The sequence below is a fragment of the Lineus longissimus genome, chromosome 2, assembly GCF_910592395.1.
Source record: "Lineus longissimus chromosome 2, tnLinLong1.2, whole genome shotgun sequence".
NCBI lineage: Eukaryota > Metazoa > Nemertea > Pilidiophora > Heteronemertea > Lineidae > Lineus > Lineus longissimus.
The window spans coordinates 23,354,473-23,371,876 of NC_088309.1; the positions used below are offsets into that span (position 1 = coordinate 23,354,473).

The 17,404-nt window shown below is 41.0% G+C and overlaps 2 protein-coding genes across 2 annotated transcripts; one reads left to right on the forward strand and one right to left on the reverse strand.

Moving 5' to 3' along the window:
• Positions 1–418: 418 nt before the first annotated feature.
• LOC135483802 (stAR-related lipid transfer protein 5-like) lies at positions 419–6,253 on the reverse strand. The gene is made up of 6 exons (XM_064764850.1): positions 5,783–6,253; positions 5,091–5,140; positions 4,695–4,827; positions 2,511–2,625; positions 2,006–2,099; positions 419–1,636 (listed from the first exon to the last, which is right to left on the reverse strand). The coding sequence occupies exons 1-6, from the start codon at positions 5,885–5,887 to the stop codon at positions 1,444–1,446; spliced, it is 690 nt and encodes a 229-aa protein (XP_064620920.1). The 5' UTR covers positions 5,888–6,253; the 3' UTR covers positions 419–1,443.
• Positions 6,254–7,125: 872 nt separating this feature from the next.
• On the forward strand, positions 7,126–16,202 carry LOC135483124 (uncharacterized). The gene is made up of 23 exons (XM_064763676.1): positions 7,126–7,239; positions 7,484–7,684; positions 8,006–8,276; positions 8,439–8,617; positions 8,766–8,958; positions 9,240–9,325; positions 9,476–9,639; positions 9,852–9,985; positions 10,143–10,332; positions 10,723–10,939; positions 11,114–11,190; positions 11,418–11,532; positions 11,628–11,720; positions 11,856–12,024; positions 12,265–12,338; positions 12,551–12,791; positions 13,007–13,116; positions 13,300–13,447; positions 13,768–14,017; positions 14,263–14,329; positions 14,556–14,726; positions 14,916–15,281; positions 15,469–16,202. The coding sequence occupies exons 2-23, from the start codon at positions 7,511–7,513 to the stop codon at positions 15,709–15,711; spliced, it is 3,732 nt and encodes a 1,243-aa protein (XP_064619746.1). The 5' UTR covers positions 7,126–7,239; positions 7,484–7,510; the 3' UTR covers positions 15,712–16,202.
• Positions 16,203–17,404: the final 1,202 nt, after the last annotated feature.

A 17,404-nucleotide genomic window follows, 5' to 3' on the forward strand; every position in this document is an offset into this window, starting at 1 on the left:
TGGTATTACCGGCATCGTTTCGCGTGGGGGAAATGTTCAGTGCTCTCTATGTTTAAAGGGTTAACAACAGTATACTTTGCCTGCTTCTGACCTACATGGCCCTTGAATATTCCTGTTGAATAGATAAACTGACATAATTCCTTTTGTCATTTTGGTCCCACATGTACACATATGCATAAATGTGACACGTGTGGAACAAGCAGTGGACTTGTAACACATGTTGGTAATCTTCTGGAATTGACAGCTGAAATTGCCAAGGAATGATAACAAGAAGCCATGATTTTCATTACATCCAGAAGGGAGTGTCCTCATAGTATGTAATGGATTAAAACCAATCAAAAGACACAAATCGATCACATTATTTTCAAAAGTACCATTTATTCACCATGTTCACATATTTTTTGATAATATTCTTTTTCATAAAATACATACATTTAGTATAAAAAATATTTTGTAGAAAATTAAGCTAAAAAGAGTAATAACTTGCATTGCATCAATTATTTTATACTTCTGCCTGAGTATACATTGTAATGATGGAGTTGGCTGCGCAATCACTGATCAGGGATAGGGAAACTATAAGCAAGAGCCATTTCCAACAATTTGGTCGCTAGATGATGTACAGCCTGTACATCCTACGCAGGCATAAACATAAACCAGTTCATTGATGGTTTGAGTACCAGGTGGCATTAATTAACTTTACTTAAGGCATTTAGCTTTCGTTGTGTATAATACTGTATGCGTGCTTCAGTATACAGTATTATACATCCAGCAGTAATGTCAATGTTTTCAATAACCCTGCTAAAACTGTTAAGCTGAAATGCTATATGAAAGAGTGTTGTATGATAACTTGTCCAATACCAGTGGCACCAGCAGAAGCCAATATGACTGCTCATTGGTTGAGATCATTTTAAAGATGTGTACCGTGACTGCTGTTATTTTACAGCTAGGACCTGTCAAGAAGTAAGTTTCAGATCTTATTGAATTCCGACTACTAATAGACGGGTCATTAAAAAAACACCTTTATGACGAGGCACACATGACATATTCTTGTAATATTGTCCGGTCAAAAAATACCATCAAAAGAACAGAACTAACATCTAGTCCAAACTATGAGATGAGATGCAATTAAATATGTTGTAGCATAAAATCCTACTTGATTCAATTTCGTACATAACACAAATCAATCAATCACAACAAACAAAATTTACACTATCAAAATCACAGATTGGTTCCCTGCACTGGTTAAAGGGTAGGGAAAATTAATGCTTATTTTGTTGAATTATAAACTTGAACCTTTGGCAGAATTGTGAAGAGAGCTTGTCCGAAAGTAACATTCAATTTTAACTGCAGGCACTGTAACACAGATACTGAAATCCAAATATACTATCGACGCTTATTAACTGATTTCACGATTGAGGTCTTCTGATGCAGGAATGAACATTTTCAGGATTTTGACTTTTCCTCTGATTTTGCGCTTTTGTCGTGATAGTGCTGAATTCCTTTTTTGAGAGCATGCCGAAGTTGCACATAGAAGTCCACAATGTTAGAAGGAAATACTTTCTGCGTGACGGTTTTTGGCAGCTTGCCGCTGAGATCAGTGTGAATAAAGTTGACAACTTTGCATTTATTTGGCTCCCTGCAAAAGAAAAATGTGATTTACAGCATGCCTTTTCCTTTAAAAGTATACTTGTGGCCTTGTGATGGTCACTTATCTCAATAGACCATGCCCAGTGAAGGTCTTGTCCGTGTTTACTCTAGTATTGATGCAACCAATATGAAATCCAGCAGAATTGGTCCAAATCTGATCATTGAGAAAAGATTCTAGTACACGTATATACATGTACCAAAAGTTAGGATCTGTTAGGAAATTTACAAAAATCCAATCAATAAAGTATTTATTTCAAGAGTTGTGGGACATTTAATGCTCTCAGATATTTGGCAGTCTACAGAATGCCATCCTCTTTCCGCCTGCAGCAGTGTATCCTGTAAGAGAAGCATGGCTTACCCTGGGATCCGAGTAATACAGAGACCAAGTGGACCATTTGAGCCTCTGACGATATCAGAAATGACTGGAAAGTCAGGGTGTTCTATACTTATGGCTGAAAAGTAATTGTAATATCGATTACTTGGCATTGACAACCCCTTTTTTCAGGTAGCTCGGTATCATAAACATTTAAACCACCCAGTTACTTGTAACTCCAAGTTACACTCGAGTCTATATTAATAAACTGGAAAAGGACACAATACCAGAATGAGTATAACCAGAAGTTATAACTAAGGGGGTGTCATTACGGTTCATGATACTTGGCGCTGGTTACCATATAGTGCAAATACTGTTACTGTGGCATAATGAAGGGACTTACATGCGAGAAGACATTGTGTTGCAAGCCACACAATAGAGGACCAAAAGCAAACTATGGAAGACCAACTTCATTTGTTCAAAATTTTTTTCTCACATAGTCACAATTATAATTGCAGGTTGCAGTGATTTAAATGACTTGTTTGCTTACCACTTGTGCATATTTCATCTTCTGTCTGTGTGATTGATATGAGATCAATAAAATCTCTCGGCGAGATTGTGCCCATGGCATAACTGTGGGTGACTGAGCGCATGACGACCATATCCTGAAAACAGACAATGCCTTCAATTATCGAGTGGAAACAGACCAAGTATCAGACACATTACACCTTGAATGATGAATTCCTGATTACAGAGTAGAGATACACATGGATGGACACACGGATGAGACAAATGTACAAGCTAGCTCAGGGGTGTGAACTTTCTTGGCCGGGGGGGGGGGGGGGGGTCATGGAATATAGCTGTGATTAAGATATAACATTTTTTAGTCACTGGCTTTACTTCAAACTCAATCCCTGGGGATGACAAATTGCTAAAGAGGGATTGTTAGGTATCGTTGTTTCTTTTAAGGATTCAACAGGAGTCTGATTCCACCAGAGCTCTGTATGAGTTAAAGCCAAGACCACCAAAACCCAACAAATTCAAGATGCTGAAATCACAAATTTTATAAGTTGCTGCAACTACATTACCCATTCACACATAGTAGTGCAACCGGCTGACTATTCAATTTTGGTCACAAATATATCTAACTTGACAACTATTTAGAATAAATATATTTTTTTCACTTCTCAAACAAAATAATGAGAAACTGTTTAATGATGATGGCCATAAAAGCATAAAGTTACACAATTCTTGGATAGAGTGATGCAGTGACCAGTCTTGTGGATGACATTATTTCTCCCTTCATACAGAAACTAATAAAGCAACATATTGTGATGGCTGTCAGCAGGTATACTGTCACTGCATGACTCCTCTCGCCAACTCCTCCAGTGCACCTGAACTAGACTTTCAATTTAAGCCCTGGCCCTTGGAAACCCTATTTGGGAATGTGAATGGGTATTATTTATGTGTTTAAACTGGAATGCTGGAAAATGTACTTATAAAGGCCTACCTACCTCAGGTATTTGCCACAAGATCAAACAATGATTTTATATCGAGACTAATCCACATGGATAGTTCCCCTTTCTTGTCCGCTTCTGATAGCTCTCCCAATCACTGGTTGTCATAAATAAACTGGGGGGGGGGGGGGGGGCAATACAGGGTTGGTTCAGGCTCATTGACGTCCCTGTAGTCACCCTCAGCCACAGTGTTGACTCTCTCTCGCGGTCACAATTCACAGATGTCAGATTTTCACACTATCGCATGGTCAATTTTTAATTGAAGTCTATTTGCTACATCCCAATGCCAATATTTGAAGTTATCTGTCTCCTAGAAACCAGCTGAATACAATCTTGATGTTATTTATTTTGCCCCTAATGGCGGAGGGTAATGTAGAAAATTACATAAACCTTCCTGCTCATTAGTAAACTTTAAAAGCAATTTTATAAGGTTTCTACGGGGAGAGTGTGTACCCAATACATCTTGAAGAGTGAGCGAAACCTTAATATTGTATGTGATATCGGCCACCGAGAGAACCCATTTTGACCCCACCGAAAGTTCCAGCCTAAAGTCCCCTTTTAGCATGATCGAAGAAAGAATTCGCGGGGGTGGAATGCCGTACTATCGTTCAGCGCAAATTGCGCACATGGCTCAATTTTAATTAAATGGGCAGGTGGTCATACATGTATCTAGATGTTAACATGTTTAAAGCGTAACTCTAAAATCGCAATTAAACTGATACGAGCTATCACCAAGTATCAATTGGCGGCCGAACACAAACAAGAGAAAGGAACAAGGAAGACTAACAGGAATTTTAAACTCCATTACTGAAGCGTCTCTTTGGAATATACAGGTTATCATTACGTATTTGTCTTGACACGCACATGTTTTCTGCACTCCGAACGATGTAGATCGGCCTCTTCCCCCCTCACTTGACTAAATATGTTTCTAAAACGATTGACTGCCTCGGGAGTCTTGGTTTTCTGAGTTAGGGTCAGATTTTTTCAACACAGACACGTGTGATTGGTCTCTCCATGCCACGCGTCGTCCCCCGCCCTCCCCTTAGTGAGACGATACATATATACATGGCAAAAGAGACCAATCACAGGGACTGTGCGAAGTGGCTCTTCCAGTGCTCCTATGACAAAATTGGCAATAAACTCAACATAGAGTTCTTAGTAATCCCACGGCCTTGTAAGAAGGGTCTCCCCAGGGGTTATATCTGTGTCATGCTCACCTCTGCCGGCCGCTCGACCACCTCGACTAGCTTAATTGTCTTGTCCCATTGAGCACGGCGGGATTCTTCCCAAGGACCGACGAACTTGAAGATCTCTTCTAAACTTGCATTGATTATGCTTTCACCTTTATATCTGAAAAGAAGGGGAAAGTCTGTAAAGGATGCTGCGAGGTTATCGGCGATTCAGCGACTATTACGTGTTTTGTCAGTAGAGCAGGTGCCCGTCATGACGCCATAGACGACGATTCGTTTGACGTCACAAATGACGCTCAGAGTGACAGCTTGTCATGCAGGCCAACGGTAGTGAATAGGATGACAAAGGGGCTGCCTTGCCGAGTCTGACTTGTCGGCGAAGTGCAATTCTTGGCAATAACAGTGCACAGGTTTGATACTTACAAATGACCAGATGAATGAGTTGTTGGTCTGGTCCACACGACCACATCATTCTGAAATCGACGAGAACACGGATGATTATACATGTATCTTATTAAAGAACTCCTTCGCAGTTTCGAACACCTCAAATTGTTACTGTTGATATTGACTGATAAAGGAGCATCCTGAACCTCGTGGTCTCCTACCTTGGTATACTCTTGATAAGATGCAAAAACCAAGGTGGTCAAGATGATATAGAAGACGCAAACATCAGCATGAAAACATTTCTTTTTTCTCATTAAATGTCAGTCTTTCTTGCATCTTCCAAAAAATGACATTATGGTCACATTAAATGACTCCTATCAATGGTAGTACTGCGACGACTCTTTCTGGATGGTTTAGACAGTGAAACTAGAATAAAATATTCAAGTGTCGTTGGCTTATAACCCGACTAAACACAGAAGTGTCGACAGAACCTGCTGGTCAATTGACACTTTCGAGGTCGTACCCGCATAAGTAAATTACAAAAAACATCAATTTTATCAGAACAGGCAAAAAGTGTGAACCCTTTTGCGCGAAACGATGCTGGATTTCTATCGAGACGCTTGGGTTTGATTGTACGCTCCAATGTTGTGCAATTAATCTCATCTAACTCGGAACAAGGTTTGTACAATACTGTTGTCACTGGTCGTGGACTGAACAGGTACTGAACTTACCGACTTCTTAACCTGTTTCCAATTTGATAGGGGTTCTTCCCTGTACTGTCGGACTGTGTTAGTCACTTTACTGGCGATGTCCCGATACTGGTCCTCTGTCGTCATGATGGACCCGCTGAAACAATGTGCTCCAGATTTTCTTCCGTGATATCCAAAAACGGGGCACTCCGAAATGTGAGGCACACTAGACTAGCGACGCCTAAACAAATCTAATCCAAAAGCCTGCTATGGCCACATACGAGTGAGAATGACGTGTTTAGGCCCTTAAAACGACAATAGACTATTATGTTAATTCATGTATATACAGTTCTGCCGTGGAAAGAATGAGTAGGCCTATATACCAGACCAGTGTAATTCTGCATCACTTTGAATAACGCCAATTGTTTTGTGTTGTACACATGCGTATTAAAAGCTACGTGACGAAAACACAATCTTATTTTGACAACCCCGATAATATTGCCACCCGGCTGCGGGAAGTTTGCGCGCAGAATAAGCGGGTTCTCGTGTTTGGATTCGGATGCCATCTAGTGTCACCGTTCTGATACATAGAAGCGGATAAACGATGTTGACGCACCATCTGGTTGGTAAGACAGAGCAACGGTCGTTTGTCGGCCTATGCTTTCGCCCGCGGCGTGAGTATTCGTTTTTTCGCAAAAAAGTGGTAGCAAGCCTATCAGAAGTAGATAGGCCTACTCAGACCGCGGTCACTACAGACTTTTGGCAATTAAACCTTGTGCACCCCCTCCCCCGGGCACTATAGCCTATAACATCACACCACTAACCTCACACCCTTACACTGGACTGCAATAATGCCGGTGCAGAAGTTTGAAATGTCCCAACAGGATAGAATGTCTGGGGAAGAAAGGATTCTATAATGCGCTTTAATTTCTGATCTATTGATGGTCATGGCCTCTACCATCCTGAACCTCATGGTCTATGCTCCCTCTAGACATATCCGGGATATATTTGAATCTTGATAAGATGCTAAAACCTTGGTGGTCAAGATTGGCCTCTACAGAACATTCATAATTCGTCAGAATATATACACTTTGACTGGACACTTTTTCCAGGCTGACATTTCTTACTTCTACACCGCGACTGAGTTCTGTGTCTTTAGTTTTAAATAAATATTAATATGCTGTTAATCGTGTTGGTGCTTGCTCTTGCTATCATCTCCTTGCTATCCAGCGCTGGCGTCCCGTCCGACGGGCGTGGCGCACAGAGCACGTATTTAAATTTCCCGGGCTTTTATTTCGCGCCCGAACACTTGTCTCACTCTCCACTGTTCTCGTGAGAGTTGCCAAGCACGTGGGAGGTTGTTTACAAATGGCGACCACCTAGCATGCCTAGCAGACCGATTTGTTACAACTTTCTATATTTTTTTGCAGGGGTATATACAATATGGTTTCTTTAAGAATTTGTTCATAAGACCACTCTGATTAAGAAAAACGATCGTGGTGAGTTTTGTTGTCATCCCATGCCTGTCACGTGTCGTGTCAACTAAAACTTTTGATTGTTGTTAACATTTTTGCATACATTCTCCTGCATTGGCTTTGCCTGGGCCTGGGGTTGTCACAAATGCAATTCATATAATGCAATGCATGCAAAACATGCTAAATTAGGAAATAATGATGATGAATGATCAAGTAACAAACCGTAAACATCCAATATCATAGCAGAATCTTCTATCTCTTTTTCTAGGTTTACGCCCCGATATAAATCAGCCAGATGGCTTCCCGAAATGGGAGTCTGACAGCAGTCAAGCCTGGGAGTGCTCAGTCTCAGAAGGCTCAGTACTCAGCCCCTCAGTCTGCAGCTCCTTCAGAAGCAGGCACTCCATTCAGCTCTCTCCCAACCACTCCAGGACAGAGGCCATTATCACCCAGGACAACCAGGGCCCAGGTAGGTAGGTTTATGTTCAAGGGTTGATCTGTTTGCAAACCTGATATGAAATTATAGGCCTATAGGGCATGAAACCAAGAGGTTGTTTTCTTGATATAAAAGTGAGACCCTCAACTGAAATTGGCTATAAAACACCTCAGATGTTGATGCACATTTAGTTGTCAGGCGACATATTTACTGGTGGGTCATCGGGATGTCGTAGCCCCATAATATCATTGGGAATTTAAACATTATGACATAAATAAATGTCGATACACACCATATGGCAATACTAAGAGGTAAAGCACTGGTCACTTCATTAAAGTAGTTTTTGTTATACAGTCTTTAGATGTGAGTACCTTTGACACAGAACGAGATAAGCAGTTTGAAGAATTTGATCCAAAGTTTGGCCAAGACATTTCTGTAATCAGGAAGTATTTGCGAGAAACTGCCATTGAATCATCATTCCGGACCCTATGCAATGTGCTCTTATCGAGGGGGGACATTCCATGCAATCCCTATCCTGGCTTTGTGAGGAGGATAAGACAGTTAGCAGAAAGTTTTCACATGCGGACCAACAATAAATCGGACTTGGAGATTAGAAAATTGTTTGGTGAGTACTAAAAAATCTCTTTGTGACTTTGTGAAAAATTGACCTGAAATACTGTTCAGTTTAGTGGCATCACTATCACACTATACCGCAGTTTGCTGCCCTTGAGCTGTTTATCTTAATATTTCTATCATATTTGCAATAATCATCTGTTTTCCTTTTCAGATTTTCCTTATAAGAATTCTGAGATATCCTACATGACATATGCCGAGGGTCACAAACACATCTGGGCTTTGCCCAATATAGTATGCTGTGTGGATCCGTTCATAGCCAAGGAGTACATTCACCTCGTAGATGATCTAACCCCCAGAATGTCAACTTTACAAACACAGGATGGATTTTCAGTGAGTATCTGGATAAAATATGAAAGTAAATGACCAGCTCACTTCAGCAGTACTATAAGAGTAACTATTATGCGCCCCAACTCCAGGCCTAACCTTGCCTACGCAAGCATTGCTTTTACTGAAAACCTTATAATTGCTCTTCTTTCAGAATCAAGTCACGGCTACTCTCGTTGGTCCAGCTGTGTTTCATGGCTCCTTCTATGATGTCCCTATTACAGTCCAAGTTCGTATCGACTACTTGATAACTGGTTCAAACAAGGAAAAGGCTATTGATCTTTTCATTAGTAGTATCTTAGCAGACCTGAATTATACGATCCAGTTCACTAGTCATACGGTCTTGGGTAAGTTCAACTTGAACATGATTGTCTTAGACCAATTATCTTCGTTGATTCTTAGGATTGAGAAGTTATGATAGAATTTAACTGTACTGGAGAGTTTCTCTTGATACTGTTTATCAGCTGTTGCAGTTCTTAAGACTAATGTGATTTAATACATTTGGTTTCGATGCTTTGAACTGAGCTTGCATGAATAGGATATAATGTTCCCAGAAAGTATTCTTGAGACCAAGTGTTGAAAGACACTGGTACTCTTATGATTCTAATGAACTGATGTTCTGTTATAGGTATGAATGTACCAGTGAGGCGACGAGGGAAGGAGGACATCTGGTACTATGACTTCTGGTCCATTGATATGGTGCAGGCAGACGAAGTAAGTAGTACTGACTAAACACAGTCTCGTAGCTTCCCTACCAGCCCAAGATAGACGGTGATTCTGCCCAGACAGCTTAAGTGACCTTTAAGATTAAATCAAGATAACCATATGCATCTATTGAGTTTCCACAAATTTCTTCTTATCTAGGGTATTCTGTGGAACAAGCTGCGTGAAGTCGTGTATGAGAACAAACTGATCAACATCGAGATCATCATGAGAACTGACCAGTACACTGATGTTTACCGGCGGGGACAGAAGCAGTATGGTCTCAGTTATATACAGACAAATGACCTTGACAATCACAAGGAAGTGTAAGCATACTCTTTTGTGGCTTCATGCTCCAGTGGCACACCATCAACATTTGACAAAATTCGATTGCTAACTGTATTCTGTTAAAGTTCTTGCTCTAAAGATAGTGAAGTCACGTCAGCTTCGACTGCTGACTTTTATGAGTCGACTAAAATTGAAACTGATTATGATGAAAAAGATTCTCAACCATGATAGTGATATGCTCTTCCTTTAGCTTGTGTTCATTCACCGAATTGCCAATGATGACATTATTTGAGGGGTATTTCTTCAAGAGAGTCAATGCTGAGTCCTACATGGGGATGTACCTGCCAAGGAAGGAGATGCAGGGTCTAACTGGACCTACTGATGGTAAGAGACTCCTTCTGCTTTTTTTCATGAAAAAAACTCAACCAAGTATTTTCTCTCTCAAATATTCATGTAAAAAGTGCATGATGGGTCATTCGATCATCATCTTTCACACTCCGTGATAGTAAACTAGATGAAGTACCTCATTTTCATCTTCCAGGTGCATTTGATAATGCAGAACCTGATAAGAAATACCCCACAAGAAACAAGGATTTTGGTGCTAAATACCGTGAGAAACTTGGGTTCAAGAAAGCTGACAAGAAAGACAGAGTTAAAATTGATGGATTCCGTTACCACGATGAAGAGAATCCCAGTAGTCCATATTCATGGAATATTACATCACCTATCAGGTAAAATATTACATCTGAGCTTACCCCTGAATGGTCAATTTTGGTAGCTCTCTTGAAAGCCATGTTTTGTAGCTCAACCTGTTTGCCACTTGCATTCCACACCATTAGGCTTGACATTAATGCAAAGGTTCTATCTAATACGATGCACCAACTTGTTTTCACTAAATTTAAATGCCTGGGTTTTCATAGTCTTTTGAATACGATGTAAAACAATCGTCATTTTGCATGCTACAGCCGAGCATCCAAGCTGGAGATGCACTCACGGCATGCTGAGGTATCAAAATCTGCTGTAGTATTCAGTCACTTAGTGATCAACTGAGAGGGAATGCCTTAAAACATCAGAGGAATTATGTTATTTGTAGAATTATTCAAGTCTCATTTGTTTTTCAGGTCCCTGTGGCAGAGGAAGATAGCGTCACTCCATCCCCAACTTGAGATATTTGAAGCCGCTCATCTCATACTCTTGCTCTCTCTAATGGATAGAGAATCTGCCGATGATGAGATATTCCTTGAACTTCATCATCTTTTCCATTCGACTGCAGCTAGGATGGTGCGTCTGCTTGACCGCAACAAGGTTATCAGGGAGCTGATCATTAACTACCAGGATGTAAGTAGTATGTGTGTATCTATGCTGTTTCTAGTTGATGAGAATTACTGTTAGACATAAACCGGGCTGCCCTGTTTGTTGGAAATTAGTGCTTGCATTGTTTTTTGTCTGGAGGTACACTTGGTTCTTTATGTACTTTCTTGTCAATTCTGAGTGAAATATTATTTTTTTCAGGAGGAAGAGTCAAGTCTGGTTAACAAGACATTCCATGAATACAGGCGTGAATTGAAGGAACTCCTCAATTCTCACATGTGAGTTTATTTTTTGAAAAATAATTGCTTTGCTGAAGATGTTAAAAATATAACCAGAATGTCTGCAAGTATCTGTAAACATAGAATGTTTTGAGCTCACTCAATGTTGTTATGTCACTTGGGCACAGAAATGGTATATCACGCTCTTAAAATGCAACTTTTTGATTGTCCTTGTCATTTCCAGTTGTGGTATGTTTTAATTTGGATTATTTCCCCTCTATTTGCAGGCACGAGCGGAGCATTGATACTACGACCATGGCACAGAGGGTCGATGGAAGGCTGGAGAAGATATTGACCAAAGAGGACGGAACAGTCAGGGAGTCTGTACCCCTTGATACTGATGTGAGTTCAAGATAGAATCATGAAACTTAACAGTAAATGTGATGCTCCTTTCAGAGGTTTTAATGCCACTTCATGCAATTTCTGTTATATTTCAGACTGTGATTGAGCTCCGTTTCGTCAACCTCTACTGCTCCATGCTCTTTAACCAGTTCATTGAAGACGCCCTGGCAGATTGTCCTCTGATAAATGTAAGTTAGCGGGTAATATTTGTGAAACCAAATATCTGCAAGTATGCTCATTTTGAATAGGGCCTATCATGAATGAATATGAGAGTTTCGATATAAGAGTTTTTGTCATTCACTTTTTGTACGTTGTTATTTCAGCAATTTGTCACGCTCATGAAATCCACATTCCCTGAGTATGCTCAGAAACCAGAGACACAGGAGAAGACACACGAGCCTGATCGGATGGGCGGGTCGACAGTTGGATTACACAAAGCCGAGGTGAAATATGGACTGGAGTATCAGCCAATCTTGTTACAGGATCGACAAGGTTTGTCACCATGGTTATATGCCCTCTGAACCAAAAGCAAATTCAGTCCCTAGTGTATGTCTAGGCAGATTGGGTTGTAATTTCACCTCATTTTCTTTAGATTATCAGATTGTGTTCACAGAAAGATCCCTTGAGAGGAAGAGTATTGGTCATTCCAAAGCACAACTTATCTAATAACACTGCAATATGCCAATGACAGAGTCTTCATCAAATTAAAGCACCTTTGTTCTATTGTTTCAGTGATCAATGTTGAGATGTGTATCGAGAGAGATCTAGCGCCAAAAAACATTGTCATCGAATCTGTTCTCATCAAGGTAATGTGTGTGGCGGAAGTAGACGACCAAGAAGCTCTTCAAACATAATATATGTAACTGCTGAAAAGGTTAAATAGGAATTTCTTGACATATGTACATGTACATGTACCCCGAATTCTTCTTCTTTTAGCATTCAACAGTGGCATTGGAATCTTGATAAGTTCCTGTTTTGTGTTTGGATTTTATGTAAAACTATTGTGTTTCTCTTACAGTACATGCTTGATATACACATGGATGAAGTGTGGTCAGAGTTCTTAGCCGATCTACTCGCTGGAATTATCCTTCCTCCAAATCCGTACCCAAGATTTGTAACCCACCTCCGCCAAGCCGCCTTGAAGATGCACCTCCTCTTTGAGAGCAACAAACAGTGCATCAAGCGATTGCAACATGGGACGCCTAAGTTGGCCGACCCTCAGAACTTTATCTATGAAATACCTGGTTGTGATGGACATGGTAAGCAATGAACTCATGTTGATGAGATAATGTCGGAAAGAAACTTTGGCAAAATGTGTGCTACATGTATCTTAATCAGTTCACTACCGGAGTTCATAGATCTTATTCAATGGTGAAACAGTGGCTTATACCTGGTCGTCTGCTACCTCATAGAGACATCCTGTATTTATGGTGGACTTTTCTGTCTGACTTTACCTGACCCTCTTGTCCTGCAGGTCATATCAGTGCGATGTGTATTCTGGACACCGCCGCTTTCTTCATCATGTCACAGCTGACGAAGAAACTAACAAATACAAACTTCACCCAGAAGAAGGGAAATTTCAAGGTACGGTACTATACCAATATTTGAATACGTCTGCTCAAATAACAACTACCCGTACTGTAAACCCCTTTATTTTTGTGTGCCTAGTTCTATCGTGAAACAGGGTAAAATCCTGACTGTTAGGGGTGCAAAAATGTGAAATGAATTCTTCACGTAATCTTTACTTCGACTTGTCCACTATTTAAGATTGCTATGACGATGGCCATCAGTGGACAAAGCCCCCTGTATGGCAGGATGGATCCATACCTGAGAATGCTTGAGCTTCATGAGCATTGCTACATCAAGGGACCAAAAGGCTGCTATGGAGAGGCCAGTCAGATCTATGCAAAGATTGGTAAGCCACAACAAGAAGAAGAAATAGTTCATCAGCTATTTGTGACTATGAGCGCTGCTATGTGCATTAAGATATCTCCTCTGTGGGTAAAACCAGTAATTACTGGGTTGGATGTTAATTGCAAGTTGCTGTAATCACTTGCAGGTACCTGTGATGACCTTTACAAACAAGTGATTTTTCTTGCATGCAATCAGGAATCATGATTGCCAGTAAATGCAAGTGGAATTCCTCGTTTTGGGGGCGCTTTAGATCACCACTTGATCCTCTCCAGTTTAGGCACAAGAAATGAATTTTGACAAACTCCTTTATTTTTCATCCAGTTGTGAATCATCTGTATGAAATCCTCAGAACATCAGAGTACGTTTTCCATGGCTTTTATCTCGGCGATGAAGAACAGCGGTGGACAGCTGATGACATTATTACCAGAAAGAGGGCGTTTACAGCAGAGTTTGAGAGGGTGGTCGCACAGAAGGAAGCACTTGTGTTGAAGTTCTATTTGCCTCAAGAATGGCAGTATGTGCCAGTTGTCAAGAAACACCTCTTTCATTACGTTGACAGTAATGAGACAGAGTAAGTGTTGTCGTTGTTGCCAGTAGATTTAAAACTGTACATCTACTCATCATAAACACCTCTTTCATTACGTTGACAGTAATGAGACAGAGTAAGTGTTGTAGTTATTGCCAGTAGATTTAAAACTGTACATCTACTCATCATATGTGCAATGCCTCTGCTTTCTTTCTTAAAGTCATCATTTGTCATGTTTGTACATTATTTGCCTGTTATGTGAGCTTAAAATGTTCTGTTTTGCATTTCAGGTGGGAGAGGTTCTTCAACTGGAACCCTGTACATCTGTATCAGAATCTTTTCTTTGAGACTGAGAAGGTAAGAAAGGAATTTGTAAGGCTGAAATCAATGGATGAGTCATCATTTGGTAGAATCTAGCGTAGTCTCAGATAAATCTTAAAAGTGTTCAACTCATAAATAATCGAAACATCATGGGTTCAATACTGGACACTGACGCGTCACTTGTAAACTTGGGCAAGTCTCCTGCCTTTAATTGCCATACAAAATACCTCATCTAAGTAAAATTTTAATTCTCTCTTCTTAGGCTGCATTCCACTTCCAACAAGGTGCCACCCCTGATAACCAGACGCCCTTCTCCGGACCAAACCTTAGAATAGCCTTCAACCTTCTCGACCAGAGGATAATGAAAGAAGTGAAGGACTTCAACTGGATAAAAGTCCATCGGTTACTGCTGACAAAAACTCTCATGAATCAGGTTTGTCGGCATTTTCTTGCAGTCGACTACCGGTATTCTATAAAAGTTTGTTGATAAGACATGCAGTGAGACTATCAGGGCTTAAAATACTATTTCTGAATATGTACCAGTCCGTTTTCAATTAGCTCTGGACAAACTGAACTGAATTTCTGTTACACAAAGTTATAACTTGACATTTTCTTTCCTCAGGGTACAACCCATATTGCAGAGACGTGGCGAATGCTCCACAGCGTAGCCGCCCAGATGGAATACCTCCAAACACTGAACATCTCCATCCAAGAACTCATCCTGTACTGCATGGAGGAGAAGGAGAAACTCGATGCCAGCCCCATCAAATTAAACATCCCACATGAAAGGAGGGTTCTACTTGGAGCGCTCAATACAAAGACGTTTGGACTCATGATGGAGGCTTATAGGTCAAAGGTCGACAAAGTTCTCAAGACTCAGGCTACTATGGCGCCAAAGCTGTTGCCAGAGATGGTGGATGCAAAGTTCAAACTATGCTGTGAAAGGGATGGCGTCACCGATGAATTATTTGTCAAGATAAATGTGAAGGTGAGAATGAATGCTTTTATCTCTGTCACTTTTTGAGAAAATTGAAAAGTTAAAGTTTGATTCCAGAACAACCCTTTTCCATGTACAGGTCCTTGCTCAAAGCACTTCATCATCCCTGAATCTTCCGGAGAAGCTTCAAACTCATAGATTAATGCTGTTGGATTCATGAATTCTCTTCTGATTTCAGAGTGTTCAAACCATGGAACAAGTGCGTCAGATGTTACTCGGACTCCAAGAGACACTGTCTTATGAAATTCATCTCATAAGTCCCGAGGCCAAAGCAGCTATCAAAAGTATCGAGGCGGAACTGAACAACAGGCCTGTCACTTACGAATGGTCGAGAGTTGAGCAGCCGGAGTCGTATCACCATGAACCAAAGATAAGGATTTCTGCCACGGAGGACAGGATTGGTGAATGGACACACCAATGAAATTGGACTGGTTTGCCCTTGAAAGACTGAAACTTAATGCACACGGCTTTGTGCCTGGGCACCTCATAAGTGGACTCAACTAAGAACACAGCAGCATAGTGCTATTGAACATTTGATAAGTAGAATCGCTAGATATCTGTAGATGATCTGGTTACTTGGACCTGTTGTCCTGGATTTTGAGACACATTGTACACATTTAGGTTGTTCATCTGCAGATTTTGGTCTGCACAAAGGTCTGTTCTGAATCATTTTTTCGCTTTGTTTCTGACACTTTTAAGAGAATGATATGAGTTGCGTATCTTGTTGATACCATTCATCCAAATGTGTATAAAGCAGCATATTTTGATATAAATATACATGTTCCCCAGGCTATTGCTTCAGTTGATTTATTTCATAATATAACTTAAGAGGAATTTATTTTGTTATAATTTACATGTACTTTAAAAGTAATAAATTGGTTAGTTAAAAGGCAATCTCATTGTTTTGTTTTTCTTTGGTGACTTGAAAGCAAGGAGATGATGTTGTCTGCAAGTCAGACATCATCTTGGCACTCAAGTTTTGGATCCACTCTGCCGACCAAGACTTGGATACACCAACAGAGGGGAAGTCATGGATGGCGTACCTCTGATGGTTCAGAATGGTCGGACATCAAACAATTCAGGAATGTATCTGTCTTGGTGTGAAACTCTGTCCTGCTGTTTATAGGTTCAAATCTTGGGACATAAACCGAATAACTTAGGCATTAACCAAAACCAGAATTTGCCTTGTCAGACCTTTGCATGAGAAGTATCTGTCCTGCTCCTGTAGGATCTTGGAATGAGAAACACACTCAATAGAACATGTCCTGCTTTTGTAGAAACAAACCTGTGTCAGTGTGATAGTATCAAAGCACAAGACACATTATAGAATCTCTTCTGCTTTTCGTGTGACCTTGGCTTGAGACGGGAATAATCCTTCATGCCAGAATCTGGGCATGCAGCACAAACCACATCTCTCATTCTCAGCAGGTAGGACCTTGGCACAATATAGATCATCAGAAGCTGCCCTCCTCTTGTAGGACCTTTGCAGGAGTTTGACAGAACCTGTCCTTCACCAGAACCTGTTCTTCACCAGGGCTCGCTAACAGAATCGGCCGGCCTCTTTGAGGTCCATGGCAGGAGCCACAGACAGAATCTGTCCCATCTAGGATATTGGCTAGGGGCACCCACAGAATATGTCCTTATGCTCAGATAGGACCTTGGCGCAAGTCGGATTATCAGAAGCTGCCCTCCTCTTAGACCTTGGCAGGAGTTGGACAGAACCTGTCATCCACAAGTAGGACTTCACCAGCCAGGGCTCGCTGACAGAATCGGTCAGCCTCTTTGAGCACCTTGGCAGGAGCCACAGATAGAATCAGTCCCATCTAGGATCTTCTAGTACTTTGGCCTGGGGCACCAACAGAATACGTCCTTATGCTCAGATAGGACCTTGGCGCAAGTCAGATCATCAGAAGCTGCCCTCCTCTTGTAGGACATTGGCAGTAGTTGGACAGAACCTGCAGTCCTTTACTTGTAGGACTTCACCAGGGCTCGCTAACAGAATCGGTCAGCCTCTTTGAGCACCTTGCCAGGAGCCACAGACAGAATCTGTCCCATCTAGGGTCTTCTAGGACTTTGGCTGGGGGCAACAACAGAATACGTCCTTATGCTCAGAT